The sequence below is a fragment of the Oncorhynchus clarkii genome, chromosome 22, assembly GCF_045791955.1.
Source record: "Oncorhynchus clarkii lewisi isolate Uvic-CL-2024 chromosome 22, UVic_Ocla_1.0, whole genome shotgun sequence".
In the NCBI taxonomy this organism is placed as follows: Eukaryota; Metazoa; Chordata; class Actinopteri; order Salmoniformes; family Salmonidae; genus Oncorhynchus; species Oncorhynchus clarkii.
In genome coordinates this window covers 27,260,831-27,276,703 of record NC_092168.1, presented here as the reverse complement: position 1 = coordinate 27,276,703, position 15,873 = coordinate 27,260,831, and the positions used below count along the sequence as shown (strand labels likewise).

The 15,873-nt window shown below is 43.7% G+C and overlaps 1 protein-coding gene across 1 annotated transcript in view; it reads left to right on the top strand.

Moving 5' to 3' along the window:
• Positions 1-9,522, top strand: part of LOC139380192 (rho GTPase-activating protein 20-like) — a 51,048-nt gene extending 41,526 nt beyond the window's left edge. Inside the window, exons 12-13 of the mRNA XM_071122647.1 lie at positions 4,473-4,587; positions 6,289-9,522. Coding sequence (XP_070978748.1) covers positions 4,473-4,587; positions 6,289-7,946 — 1,773 coding nt within the window. The 3' untranslated portion in view covers positions 7,947-9,522. The remainder of the gene's footprint in view (positions 1-4,472; positions 4,588-6,288) is intronic.
• The last annotated feature ends 6,351 nt before the right edge of the window (positions 9,523-15,873 follow it).

Sequence of the window (15,873 nt, the reverse complement as noted above, 5' to 3'; positions counted from 1 at the left end):
CACACACACACACACACACACACACACACACACACACACACGCACACACACACACACACAGAGAGTTCCCTCAAATATTTTCCGGCACTGAGCAAATTTCAGATCTGCTGAGCGCAAACTGAGGCTGTACCCCCTTAAGTTACAGTTTTAACAGTGGCCATGTAGGCTACTGTGGCTATTTGATCACAATCTAGGCCTAACAGAGTGACCTACAATCAAAAACAATGGAGAAAATGCATCCCCTAACATTTTAACATGGAAATAGCTGTTCTGTCATTCAGCCTGCAGTAGCAGACAATGTGTGGTGTTCAACGTAGGCCTACATTTCATGAGACTTTTGAAAATAAATATGCAGGGCTTGACATGAACCTTTTTACCCTTCAGACAAGGAGGTGACTGAAAATGCTGTTGTGTTGTTTGATGCAAGAAACCACTTTACAAAAAACATATCATTATTATTATCATACCATTATTACAGAGAATCAGACAAATTATTCTACCCTCTGCCTTTTGGCTACTTAGCTCTCAAAAGACAACATTGCCCCTTTAAGACAAAAAAAAAAGCTCTTTACCTGACTCCCTTTTCAATGTCTGGAAATGTACATGTTTTGTGCTCTTGTAGGATGCAATCACTCCCTTATTGCTGACTACAAATGATCTATAACTGGGCTAATAACTGACTAACTAGCGAAGGATATGAACAAAATGTGCACACATGGCTACATGCAGCCTTCGTTTTGATCTCAAAACAAGCACATCTACAGTACTCACTCTACAGTACTCACTGCTCATGCTGTAAACACAGTCCATTTCAAAGTAAATGGCACAGATCCATATATGGTAATGATCTATTTCCATATAGGCATACTGCAGCTCTGATTGTTTGTACCGCACCGGTCTGTATATATTAGGGGCTGAGTAGTGTGTGTCAATGCAATCGTATCCTACTCAGATGCGTTCTGCTTACAACAAACTCTCTTGCATAGTTAATTTTGTTTTGTTTGAAAGTGACTAATATTACATTGATTCTATCACAGTAAAGGGAAATGTTGATAGTGTTAACTGGGAAAACTCTAGAACAGTGTTCAGAAACCTTTTTGGAGTCAAGATCACTTTGAGTCAAAAGGCAAGCCAAGATCTACCGCACAGATTCTTTCTTTTACATGACTTAAAAAATGTAAGTCTATGTAACATTAACCAATTAAAAACAGTTCTGTAACAATGAGGTTTGGGCAGTAAGCTATAGGCCCAATACATTATCACTGCTTATTAGCTTTGCTTGAATTCAGCATACATCTAAATAATTAAATTTTTATTTTACTGGGCTGATGGTGCCTGCATCTGATGGTCAGTCTCAGTGGAGGGAGAGAGCAGCAGACTGAGGGTCCGACTCTCAATGTCCCTCCGCTCTCCCTTTCCGCCGCTGACACTGACCAAAAAAGGTCTTCCAGCTGATGGAAAAACTCGAGTCTCACAGCATTATTTCTGCCTCATGCACAATTTCATGTTGTTACTCGTATGAGAAAAGTGAAATATTCCTCGATATTAAAAAGACCCAAACCGCTAACAACGCAAGCCTAGAGATACACTTTCCTACTCATTCATTACTGCTGCAGTGCTTGTTGTAGTGCTGAGTGGAAATAGGAAGAACGCAAATTTCATGGCTCATAAAAGTGCTGAATCCAGTGTTGACAGTGCTGAGTAAGGAATTAAACATGAATTCACTCATAAAAACAGCATCTGCTGTATTCGTTGACAGTCTCTCTCTCCCCCAATTTCATGGTATCCAATTGTTAGTAGTTACTGTCTTGTCTCATCGCTACAACTCCCGCACGGACTCGGGAGAGGCGAAAGTCGAGAGCCATGCACCCTACGAAACACAACCCAATTGTGCGTCGCCCCATGGGCCTCCCGGTCGCAGCAACCTGGGAGGACCTTGGTTTTAAACATTTTGAAATCTCACAGTATTAACTTTGCTGTAGCTTTCTTTCATGCCTGCTATGTTACAGAAGACACTGTCATCTGAGCCATCTGATTGGCCAGCGGTAGGCCTATAGTGCACTTGATTTGTTCTCTGGTCCTGCCGGGAAGGCAGAGTTTGTACCTTCAAACAGATGAAATGGTTCAAAATGGCAACAGTTCGCCTACCCAGCGCGCAGGGCAGCTGAATTTGATGCACCTACCCACAACAGCCCGAGACAAATAAAAAAAAAGGAACATGTGACCACTGCTTTTGAATTTCACTAAACTTTCTATCTCGTTCTCCTCTCTATGGGCTGATATTTCTGCTCGGCAGTCCCGGGGCTACTGCGCGTCCGCACACGCGTGCAATTTAGAGGGAACGTTGCATACACACATACACACATACACACATACACACACACACACACACACACACATACATACATACATACTGTACACCTAAGGGTCTGGCGGGCTGAGGCTAGGCACCCGGACAGGGTGTAAAGGAAAGATATACTGTTGCCACATAGCTGTCTGACTAAGCAGGATGTCCAATGGAAGAACAAACAGCAGTGAGGAGTTAGAGAGTAGAGTGTGTCAACCTGGGCTATACTATATACTATATACCTATATGACATACTCCTTTTACATTTCTCTAGTCACAGGTTTTCAATCTCTGTACACACACACACACACACACACACTTGAGATCACGGTGACACATAACAAATGTGAAATTCGTACCCTGACAAAAAAGCTTGACATTTTATGATAACTTACTCACAAGGAGACTGTAAATATCTGAATTGACACACCAGTTCACAGTCATAACCCTACCACAATACTGCAAGACTGTAGCCAACCATGCTAGCCCTGAAATGATTGAGTTCACCACCAGTGGCCCCAGATGTATTGTAAGTTAATAATAAGCAAGAATAAGTCACAATGTCTTTAATAGTCTCTAATTTTATGGTCGATTTGGACACATTATTGTTGAAACACAATCAATCTGGGTGTTTCCAGATCTTTCTCTCTCCTTGTCAAATGTGTGTTTGTTTCTGGTGAGGCTAGGGCCTGTTGAGGTTCACTGGGAAAAAATCCAAAGCATTTCCTACAGATTCCTGAGGGCGAGTGTGTTTTCACAAACCCGCTATGCTAAAACACTCCTTTCTGTCTTCACACACGCGTGCAAACACACACACACACACACACACACACACACACACACACACACACACACACACACACACACACACACACACACACACACACACACACACACACACACACACACACACACACACACACACACACTTTTTTCTGTTTGTTTGTATGTGTGGCCCCAGCGCCTCTGAAGGAGAAAAATGTGATATTTCAACATTCCCCTGATTGGTCGCGGTCTCACAAGGAGCCAAGTCAAACTGGGCTGGCGTGGGTCTGGTCTCTAACGGCATTGGGCAGTCTGGAACACTGCTCTCCTTCCGCTTGACACGCAAACCCTTATTTTCCTCCACTTCCGCTCCCTTTTCCACCACAGTTCTAATTTAGATGTTTGTGGCTCCTACAGACATGTTAGTCTCTGAGTGGCTTGAGTAAATATTGTGTGCTGTGTTTGTCAGAAAAGGTGGCTAAGATACACATACTAACTTTGCTTGTGAACAATTGAGAAAAGCTTACCCCAGAAAAAGTCCCCCTGGTTCTGGATGAATGAGTGAGTTTCTAGATGTTTCCTCAGTGGGTTAAATAGGCAGCCCCTCTGATGGACAGAACCAGGCCAAATACAGGGAGAGACGCAAGGAAGGAGGGAGCGAGAGAAGCCTTTTTCCCTAGCTGGAGTTCCGTTGTGTTGGACTAGCTTGTGAAATTCGTAGCCAAGCTCTAGCAGTCCATTCACTCCCATAGCCCTCTGAACACAGGCGTGTAACACAGACTGACAGACATATGGTGAAAACCATGACACACACATCTGGCCCAACAACACACAGATAGGCCCCATGTTTGTCTCCTTCATATTTCCATAACCTCATTCTGTCTGTAGACTCTCCATAAGGGAAGCTAACAAAAACAACAGATTTATAATCACAGTTTTTTAAACAGTCAGCTTTGCCCTAGGGAAACATTCAAATCCCAGACTGGAACTGACTGTTTGGGAGCATGACTGACATTTTGTGTTTCAGATTTGGAGGTTTATACTGTGTAACTTGGGTTTTAATTAATGTTTGCTATGTTTGTAAACATCTGGGAATAGACAAGATTCTTTCTCAGATTTTGTTTTCTGAAGTCTCCTTAAATTGTGATTCTCATCTTAGAAAAAGGAGTTCAGACGATTTACATTATGTCAATTTTGATCAGCTATATGTGGCCTGTAAGAAAGTTGGCAAGACTTTACATCTCTTATACCAGGGAAACTACCTATGAAATAACCTTTAACTTGCAGTCGGAGCCTTAATCTAGGACCAGTCATTGACTTGTGTGACTGAGGTGTAACCAGGTCTATGATCTGTTCCTAGGTCTGTGAGCTTGTTCGGTTCCTGATTGAGAACTGCAGGAAGGTCTTGGGAGATGACGTCCCCTCTCTGTTTAGTGGATTCCCTCAGAAGAGCAATAGCAGCGACCATGGATCAGGTAAACAAAGTCAATGTATTCACTGAAGAAATAACAACATCGAATTGCAAATGATATTGTACAGTGCTCTAAACAAATGCTGTTGCTTTTGGTTGGAGAAAACTTGATAAGATAAAGTTGGATAGGGACAGAGGGAGAGGGAGGAAGAGAGGTCCCAAACCAATCCTTTAATTTGCCACGGGTCTTCACAAGAGTTTAGAAAGTTCATGAGTGTGTGTGTTTATGGCAAGACAGTGTATTGTAGACATTATCATCATTATAGAGTAGATTAACCCTGACTAGCTTGTGTGTGCGTGTGCGTGTGTGTGTGTGCGCGTGCATTGAGTGTTCTCACAGACCTCTCCATAAGTCATTGTCTCTGTGAGGTTTGCTGATTGGGGTCACTATGTTGACCTCATTCATTAAAGTGATTAGTACACTCTCAGACACTCATTAACACACCAGTCAATTTCCTCTTCTCCCCTAAACCAGGGGTAGGCAACTAGATTCAGCCGCAGGCCAATTTTTGTTGGAGCGGCTGGTCGGTGGCGGAGCATAATTATAATAATTTGTACACTGCAAATTGACCACAGCTAAGCCCAAAAAGAGATCACACAATCATTTATCTAAATTGACCACAGCTAAGCCCAAAAAGAGATCACACGATCATTTATCTAAATTGACCACAGCTAAGCCCAAAAAGAGATCACACAATCATTTATCTAAATTGACCACAACTAAGCCCAAAAAGAGATCACACGATCATTTATCTAAATTGACCACAACTAAGCCCAAAAATAGATTTTATTTATTTATTTTATTTCACCTTTATTTAACCAGGTAGGCAAGTTGAGAACAAGTTCTCATTTACAATTGCGACCTGACCAAGATAAAGCAAAGCAGTTCGACACATACAAGACACAGACTTACACATGGAGTAAAACAAACATACAGTCAATAATACAGTATAAACAAGTCTATATACGATGTGAGCAAATGAGGTGAGATTAGGGAGGTAAAGGCAAAAAAAGGCCATGGTGGCAAAGTAAATACAATATAGCAAGTAAAACACTGGAATGGTAGATTTGCAATGGAAGAATGTGGAAAGTAGAAATAAAAATAATGGGGTGCAAAGGAGCAAAATAAATAAATTAATTAAATACAGTAGGGAAAGAGGTAGTTGTTTGGGCTAAATTATAGGTGGGCTATGTACAGGTGCAGTAATCTGTGAGCTGCTATTTGTGGGAATACTTGGAAACATATTTCCTAAATTAAACCCATTTTCAGCAAAATTCCTGGAGATTTTAAAGTATTTTTATTACCAAAAACTCACCCCAGGTTGAAATTGGTGAAAGCCCTCAATGACACCCATGTTGGCCTTTTGGCCACTAGAGGCCTCAATCATTCTTTATGACCTAAACCAACCTCTATGAATGGCAGCTGTATGCTTGGGACTATGACAGCACTTTGCGCTTGTTTTCAAACCCTCTATCTAATGAAATGGAGGTTTGTTCAAACTCTCTCCTTCTCCATTTCCCTCCACCCCAGCTTTATTGGCATGATAGTCAGTCAGTGCAACATTTCCAACACTTCCAAAGCGGAAGTGGGAACATATGAAATCCATAACAATCAAAATGGACTGCATGTCATAACAATAATTTTAGCATATTAACTCTCTAACTCCCCCCGCTTCTCTCTTTTCCTCTCTCCTTCCCTCCGTAGACGTGTCCTCTTTCCAGATGAATGACTCATCCTATGACAGTCTGGAGAATGAGTTAAACGAGGACCCAGAGTCGCCCTTCCAGGAGTCCCACCCTCTGAGAGACAAGGCCAAGCCTGACAGCTGCAGCAGAGACTCTGTCATCACCCTGAGTGACTGTGACCCCGACCCTGACCCTGAGGCTGACCTACATATTCCCCCACTTGCCAGACCCAGAAAGTTCACCCCCGCGCTACGGCAACCACGCCCACGCCAGTGCTATGTCCAATCACAGGGCCCTAGGAGGTTACGACGCAGCTCAGAGCCTGCCATCGGACACACCCCCGGAGCTCTGATCATCCAATCGGATAAGCACCATTTGGCGTCTCGTAAAGCGAGCTATGACGCGGCGATGGAGGGAGAGGAAGAGGAGGAGGAGGAGGAGGATGAAGTGTTTCAGGGGCTCAGGGCTCTGCAGCTGAAAGACAAAGTGATCGCAGGTGAAAGAGAAAGAGGAGGGGTTGGAACTCTCGGGCAGAGGAAACTGAAACACACCCCACCTTCTCCTTTACGATTGGACGCCAGCTGCTCTAGCCTGTCCTCCCCAGCAACCTCCCCCACAGGCTCCTCCCTTAGCTCCTTAGACTCTGCCTTCTCCCAATATTCCACAGACTATGTCACCAGCGCCGGCTTCCTGTTGGCTGAGTCTTCCCCCCGCTCCCCCCTTTCACCCCGCTCCCCCAAGTGCTCACCCCCAAAGAGAGATACAGTGGACTGGAGTGAAAGCCAGCCCCCTCATTCCTCCCGGACACCCTCTACCCACCACGGACTGCATCCCAACACCTGGCTCAAGAGGAACCTCCGACTGTCACTACGGCAACCCGACAATGGACACCTGGAGGAGGAAGTGGGGAAGGGGAAAGGGGTTAGCCTCCCAAAAGCCTCAGAGGGTAAATGTGTAGAGGTGACCACCAAGAGGAGGTCCAGCAGCCCTCCATCCTACCAGCAGGCTATCCTACAGCTGCAGAAGAGTAGGTCTCCCTTCTACAGAGGCACAGAGAAACCCCTTACTGTCAGAGAGCTACAGTTGCTGCACGACCAGGCTTGCAATGCCACCCACAGACCCCCCACAGGACGTGACGTCACCCAGCGGCCCACTGGAACAGGAAGTGAGGTCAGCCAGCCTCCCCAAGATGTGTTCTATGGACAGAGTGGCTCAACACTAACCCTCCAGAGGCAGAAGTCTCACTCCCTCACCCTGGCCATGGAGGCTGGCCGCAAGGTCCTCACCCTGCCTCGCAGAGCCTCTGAGCCCTCCATGGTGACAGATGCAGCCTTCATCCTCACCCTGGAAAGGCCCTTGGTCAAGTCCCAGACCCACGGGGTCAAAGGTCATCAGCTCCCTGAGAGCGGACTTAAGGTGTCTGACATTGAGCCACAGCGCAACGGAGCAGGCCCAAACTCAGAGCCACGCTTCTGCCTCTCTCCCTCCGCCACGCGGGCAGTAAGGGACTACTTTTCCTCACAGGAGCGGGCGGATTCAGGCGCGTGCCTGCAGAGGAGTCAGGAGGTCGCTCTGGCACTTGTCCAGGGGAAGAGGGAGTGGCAAAGCAGGAAGTGTAGCGACCCTTGCGTGGACGACTTTGACCAAATGTTCTTTGCAGAGGAGTCTTATGTTTAAAAGGACTTTTAAGAGACTCTGGGCTTGTTTTATATGGCTAATCAATGTTTGTAGCATAACGTTTTTATGTTGTCATATATGTACAGTTATTTTCCCTTGGTTATTTTTTTAGTTGTTTGGTTGTGCTGGAGCTTTTCTTCCATATCTCTGGTAATCAACAACAGGTATAGGTCTATATTTATGTTCATATGCTTTGATATAGTGTTGTGCGAGCTGTAAGAAATCAAATGTATATTTTTGTACATGATGTCAATACTGCTGCTGTCCTATAGAGTATATTTGCTACAGAATGCACCATTTGTATATTATGTACGCACATGTTACTGCCAAATAAAGGAAACACTTGATGAAATGAGAGATGCAAAGTATATTGAAAGCAGGTGCTTTCACACAGGTGTGGTTCCTGGGTTAATTAAGCAATTAACATCCCATAATGCTTAGGGTGATGTATAAAAATGCCCAGTTGCCCATTATTTTGGCTACCATGGCTAGAAGAAGAGATCTCAGTGACTTGGAAAGAGGGGTCTCAAAGGAGCTTAGTGTGTCTCAGTCACCAGATCTCAACCCAGTTGAACACATGGGAGATTCTGGAGCGGTGGCCACAAAACACCAAATTATGGAATATATCTCATGGAAAAATGGTGTCACATCCCTCTAATATAGTTCCAGACACTTGTAGAATCTATGCCAAGGTGCAATGAAACTGTTCTGGCAGCTTGTGGTGCCCCAACGCCCTATTAAGACACTTTATGTTGGTATTTTGGCAGTTACCTGTATATCTGATGTCTAATGCTTATGAAAATGAATGATCAGGATTTGTGACAAAACAAGCAAGTATTTCGTAGACAATCAATGTACCACCACTGTGAAATATATTTTCCTTGGCCAAAAATATTGTATTTTCAGCTATTTGAAGCTGGTGTACAAAATCGAAAGATGCAAAAACACAATTTAAGAACGGGAAGCATAGAAATAGCACACATAGAACAGATCTACAGCCTCTTAGATCTATAACACACATTTCTATGTGAATTTGGTCGGGCCACCCAAAAAGTGACAGATTGCAGCTTTAAAGGTTGCATTCTGTTCATAACACATATTGTGTCTGTGTCTCACTACTCACATACACTGAGTATACCAAACATTAGGAACACCTTCCTAATATTGAGCTGCACCCCCATCTCCCTCAGAACAGCCTCAATTTGTCAGGGCATGGACTATACAGGCTACTGAACGCATTCCACATGGATGCTGGCCCATGTTGACTCCAACGCTTCCCACAGCTGTGTCAAGTTGGCTGGATGTCTTTTGGGTGGTGGACCATTCTTGATACACATGGGAAACTGTTGAGTGTGGAAAACCCAGCAGCATTGCAGTTCTTGACAAGTTACATATTGCAGCTTTAACTATATAACTAACTATTTAGCAGTCTTATGGCTTGGGGGTAGAAGCTGTTCAAGGTCCTGTTGGTTCCAGACTTGGTGCATCAGAATCGCATGCTGTCTGGTAGCACAAAGAACCGTCTGACTTGGGTGGCTGGAGTTTTTGTAAATTAAAAAAAGGCAAGCATTCTGAATGTCTGGTTCTCTATTATTTTGTGCCTTCTTTGGTGACGTTCTGGAAGACGACCCTGCAGAACTGATAAAGTAGAACACTGTATCATACTAAAAGCACAGTACTGTATTAGTGTTCAAATGTAAACTCTTTACACCTGTTTAGCATTAATCATCAAACTCACAGTGCGATGTAAACATCACATTTCCCATGAATAACTCATCTGTAATGGTCTCTGGTGTCAGAGTGATGTAGGTCTGGGTCTAAGAGGAGAGACTGACAGGTCTGGTAGAGACAGAGTCCACACACACATGCACACACTCACACTGAGGTGCTGCTTCTCAGAGGACCGACAGGTCTGTTAGAGTTAGTCAGCCAGACAGGGAGACAGAGTCCAAACACAGCTAATTATGTAATGGAAGCAGAGCCATGAACCCCACGGTTTTGGCCCACCTTCCTGGACCTGTCTGAAAGGGTGTGTGTGAGAGAGACTGCACATGTGCACGTGTTGTGTAGGGCTGGATGCTGATTATTAACATAAATATTCAGATTTTTTATATTATTGTTATGGTGATTGAGAGACTTATAAACACTACAAGCTGTGATATCATAAAACGTGCCGCCAATCTTCACTAGTCTGTGGTAGAATTTTGATAAAGGTTTTTCTCTACAATTATAGAAGGACAAAATAAAAAGGCTTTTGTAACATGATCAGCAGTTGCTGTGAATATGAAATATGTCAAATCTAACAGCTACTTTGACTCTCAGGATTATATTAATTTCTGTGTTTGCAGGTCCTGCTCTCTCACACACACACACTTTGTCACCAGTGGTGTCCCCTCTTTGATGACCCTACTTTAGCATGACTCCACCAGTATGAAGTGTTAAGTCGCTAATCTAAAAGGTACTATATGCTGGCCCACATGACCAAGGTTGACACAGGTTGACCCAAGTTAACACCAGAGAGAAAGAGGCGAAGCGAGAGGGGTCCACGAAAATAAGACCATAAAGTGAGGAATATTTGTATGGAGGTCAATGAGATCGTCCAATTTGGTCAGCAAAAAAATGTAATTGATAATTTGATGCTTATTTGATCGAATAGGTTTCGTAATGATTATTAGGTTGTTAAGAATGGACTAATGTAAAAGTGGATGCACGTGGCATTTTGGCAACTTTGAAAAAAAAACGACTTCATATCAGAGTTGTGCCTGTTATTCACATGCATATCTGCCTACTCATTGGCTAGAATGCTCCCACCTGATCGCGGGACCATCTTGTCAATATAATAGATCATCTTTGACGCAAGCTCTGTGCATTTCTCAGGTCAGGTAAAGCCTACTAGATGGATTTTGAAGTCAACTGATTCGGCCTGCTTCTAGTACCTCTGCAGAGGTGCGAAACTAGGTGGGGGAAGTAGTACAAGCAGGAATGGTTGGTTCAGTTTTTTTTGTGAGGGAGCTTGATGGAGTTATTAGTAGTTATAACTAGGGGGGTTAAGAAAAACTCATGGCCCTCGTTATCTAGAACATACCGCATTAGAATTCACTGCTAGTACAAGAGCATTTTCTTTAGAAACGCAAACTCTAAAGTTTGACCCTTGAAGCTATGTTGTTGATGCGTTGGGAGTCTGTTAAGTTAAACCGGCCTCAGAAGTCACATTTTGGAGAGGGGAGGCTCTAACAATCTGCAATAAACGTGAGTGATCTACTGTCCCTGACACTGTGAGCCCTTGGAGAGGACAGAATGTGCCAGAGTCATGACAGGGCTTCTGACAAGGTCCCTGTGCAGCTTTATGTTACCACCTGGGCCTAAACCCTGGTCTCTTGCACGTCATAAGACTGTGTTGGCCAGCTGGGCTAAAGCCTGCATTAGCTTGGGGACTGGAGAGCTAACGAAAGTTGTCAGGTCTCTGGCAATGTTTCTCATCACGCAAGAGTGGCTACCCCATCCATACAGACACACTTATTAACAATATCCTCTGATTGGCACCATTGTTGAATTCCAAGGTAATATAATGAGCCGTTGAACTCTCCACCCTGTAACGATTCACTGAGGCACTGAGCATCTGTGTGGTTGTATTTTGACAGCAACTCTCGCCTATCTACACTCTTTCCACTCTGGGTTTGTGGATTCTTATGGGGGACATTGCTCGTAGCGCAGGTGCAGCCAACACGCCCGGTTCCTCTCTGTTTTCCTTGGAGACAGTGAATTTGCTTTTTGTTTTGATTGGGTCCAGTTAAGAGGATGGTGGTGGGGGTTCAGAGCTGCTCAGTGAGGTGTCTTGGCTGGCTCACGGCCCTAACTGATGAAGTCACAGTTGATACTATCTGGCTCTCTTACAAATCCCAGTCAAAACAGCCATTAACAGTATTTTCCCCTCATTTTGCACTCTTGACCCACGCGGAATAACATGTTACCTCCCTGCACAGAAATCCAGATAAATCTCCCAGCTGTTGTTTGTCTGACACACATACTGGTGTTGTTACACTGTTACAATGAGAAGCAGGCATGAGTCACCCACTACTTAATGTGCTGTGGGACCCAGCATGTGATGTTAATTTAGGGAAGAGATAATGACAATGTGTGTCATATTTTATCATTCTAAATATGTTAAAACTAGTGATATTTATTATTGCAGTCATTGAGTATAAACTGGACTAGTTATCACTTTTACAATCATACTTTTGTCAAAAAAAAGGAGATAGAACTAATATTTCTGATAGTTTTCAGACCAAGTTAAATGCCATAGAGGCGATTCTTACAGGCTGGTCACTTTAGGTATTAAAACAAAAATGTAAGGCAATACCATATTATTAAGAGATAAACTTGTCATTTTCTGAAGGGGTTTTGAGATCTTTGTGTCCAAATACCGCAAAATGAAAGGCCTTGGAAAAATGTATCGGGACACCAAATCCCCAGGAGTTGAACCTGAGGTGGACACAAGACTTTGCGAGTCAGAGATGGTTATGGGCAGATGAGAGCGGAAGACACCTGTCAGAAAGAGAGAAGAAGAGAGGGAGGGAAGACAGGACTAGCCACATAGTCTCAGAAGAGCAGCCAAGCAGTGATGGAAATCTGGGTTGATCCAACGTTTCTGGAACGCTCAGTGACAAGGATGTCTCTGTACTCAGTGACACGGATGTCTCTGTACTCAGTGGGGTACATTCTTGGCAACTGGCCTCTGCTGTGTTCTGAACAGGTCCCCGGAAACCCTGTCTGATCTTGCTGTGTTCTGAACAGGTCCCCGGAAACCCTGTCTGATCTTGCTGTGTTCTGAACAGGTCCCCGGAAACCCTGTCTGATCATGCTGTGTTCTGAACAGGTCCCCGGAAACCCTGTCTGATCTTGCTGTGTTCTGAACAGGTCCCCGGAAACCCATCTGATCTCGCTGTGTTCTGAACATGTCCTGGAAACTTCAAAGACTTGTGTGCTCACATACCCCTGGACCCTGTCCGTCTGTGCGCACACACACACACCTTTATAACACCGCATTCATGGTTAGCCGTTCCAAGAGCACAAGACAACCCTAACTTTTGACACAGTCTCCTCCCTCTTCCTGTGTTTACCTGTGTGTGATTTACAACTTAGAATGGACGGTTCTTCCAATTACCTACTAAACCTTTTATGACCTGCACTTTCACTCATGCACACACTTATGTAACTTCAAGACCATAACAAAGACCTAACCAGTTTCCAGAGAACCCTGTGACCACTAGATGCAGACAATGGGTCTTGCGAGGGAGAGATGGAACAGTGTGTGTGTCAGATATGTGATGGAGGTGAGTGTGTCCAGACTCCACAAGAGTGGGTGGCTATTATTATGCTGACCTTTGAACCCTAACTCAGGGGGAACTCTTCAGTTACACAAGGTTCTGTGTTGACTTTACATTTGTGTCAAGGCTTCCACTTACAGGTGTAGGATCTTCATTTGATCACTTTTAGTGTATTCAAGGTTTAAAAAGCTTCTAAAGTTTGCAATTTACACTTTACAATTTTTAGACTTGATCTGCCCTAACAAAAAATGTATCAACCTCTACAAAAATGTAAATTAATTAACACTTCCTGTTGCTGCAGGATTATTTTCCTGCTGGGAGAAACTGGTCAAATTAAGATCCTAAATCTGTAGCTACAGTACAATATAATGATAACAGTGCTGCACAGCCTCCAATAATCCTTTACTTCTGACAGAGAGGAATCTGCACTCCAACCTTTGGTACAGTTCAGGATGGAAAGGGATCTACAGAATAACAGTGTTGTTGTGCCTAAACAAAGTAATTTGTTACAATGTACAGACCAGTCCACATTGTAAATGATTATTCTGTTCTAGGAATGGCAAAGAGATGTCTTTATTAAAGTACCTCAAAGACTATGACTCATGTCCTTCCCTCCTTAGCACCTGTAATGATGTGCGCTGAGAGTCGAGAAGCAAGTTCAGGGAGTGAGTGTTGTAATAAAATAAACGGAACATAATACAAAACAAGAAAAACACAGACATGAAACAGAAACAATGACGCCTGGGGGATGAACCAAAGGGCGTGACATATATAGGGCAGGTAATCAAGGAAGTGATGGAGTCCAGGTGAGTCTGACGACGCGCAGGTACGCGTAACGATGGTGACAGGTGTGCGCCATAAGGAGCAGCCTGGTGACCTAGAGGCCGGAGAGGGAGCATAAGTGACAGTACCAAATCAATTTTCAATACACACACACACACACACACACACACACACACACACACACACTTGAAGTCTGAAGTTTACATACACTTAGGTTGGAGTCATTAAAACTCGTTTTTCAACCACTCCACAAATTTCTTGTTAAAAAAAACTATAGTTTTGGCAAGTCAGTTAGGACATCTACTTTGTGCATGACACAATTAATTGTTTACAGACATAATATTTCACTGTATCACAATTCCAGTGGGTCAGAAGTTTACATACACTAAGTTGACTGTGCCTTTAAAGCTTGGAAAATTCCAGAAAATTATGTCACAGCTTTAGAAGCTTCTGATAGGCTAATTGACATAATTTGAGTCAATTGGAGGTATACCTGTGGATGTATTTCAAGGCCTACCTTCAAACTCAGTGCCTCTTTGCTTGGTATCATGGGAAAATCAAAAGAAATCAGCCAAGACCTCAGAAAAAATATTGTAGACCTCCACAAGTCTGGTTCATCCTTGAGAGCAATTTCCAAACGCCTGAAGGTACCACGTCCATCTGTACAAACAATAGTACGCATGTATAAACACCATGGGACCACGCAGCCGTCATACCGCTCAGGAAGGAGACACGTTCAGTCTCCTAGAGATGAACATACATTGGTACGAAAAGTGCAAATCAATCCCAGAACAACAGCAAAAGGACCTCGTGAAGATGCTGGAGGAAACAGGTACAAAAAGTATCTATATCCACAGTAAAACGAGTCCTATATCGACATAACCTGAAAGGCCGCAAGCAAGGAAGAAGCCAATGCTCCAAACTGCCATAAAAAAGCCAGACTACGGTTTGCAACTGCACATGGGGACAAAGATTGTACATTTTGGAGAAATGTCCTCTGGTCTGATGAAACAAAAATAGAACTGTTTGGCCATAATGACCATCGTTCTGTTTGGAGGAAAAAGGGGGATGCTTGCAAGCCAAAGAACACCATCCCAACCGTGAAGCACGGGGTGGCAGCATCATGTTGTGGGGTTGCTTTGCTGCAGGAGGGACTGGTGCACTTCACAAAATAGATGGCATCATGAGAGCGGAAAATTATGTGGATATATTGAAGCAACATCTCAAGACATCAGTCAGGGAGTTAAAGCTTGGTCGCAAATGGGTCTACCAAATGGACAATGACACCAAGCATACTTCCAAAGTTGTGGCAAAATGGCTTAAGGACAACAAAGTCAAGGTATTGGAGTGGCCATCACAAAGCCCTGACCTCAATACTATAGAATATTTGTGGGCAGAACTGAAAAGGCGTGTGTGATCAAGGAGGCCTACAAACCTGACTCAATTACTGTCAGGAGGAATGGGCCAAAATTCACCCAACTTATTGTGGGAAGCTTGTGGAAGGCTACCTGAAACATTTGACCCACGTTAAACAATTTAAAAGGCAATGCTACCAAATACTAACCAGTGCTCAAGCACATTGGCTAACCGGGCTATCTGCATTGTGTCCCACCACTCGCCAACCCATCTTTACTCAACTGCTACTCTCTGTTCATCATATATGCAGTCACTTTAACCATATCTACATGTACATACTACCTCAATCAGCCTGACTAACCGGTGTCTGTATGTAGCCTCGCTACTGTATATAGCCTGTCTTTTTATTTATTTACTTACCTATTGTTCACCTAATACCTTTTTGCACTATTGGTTTGAGG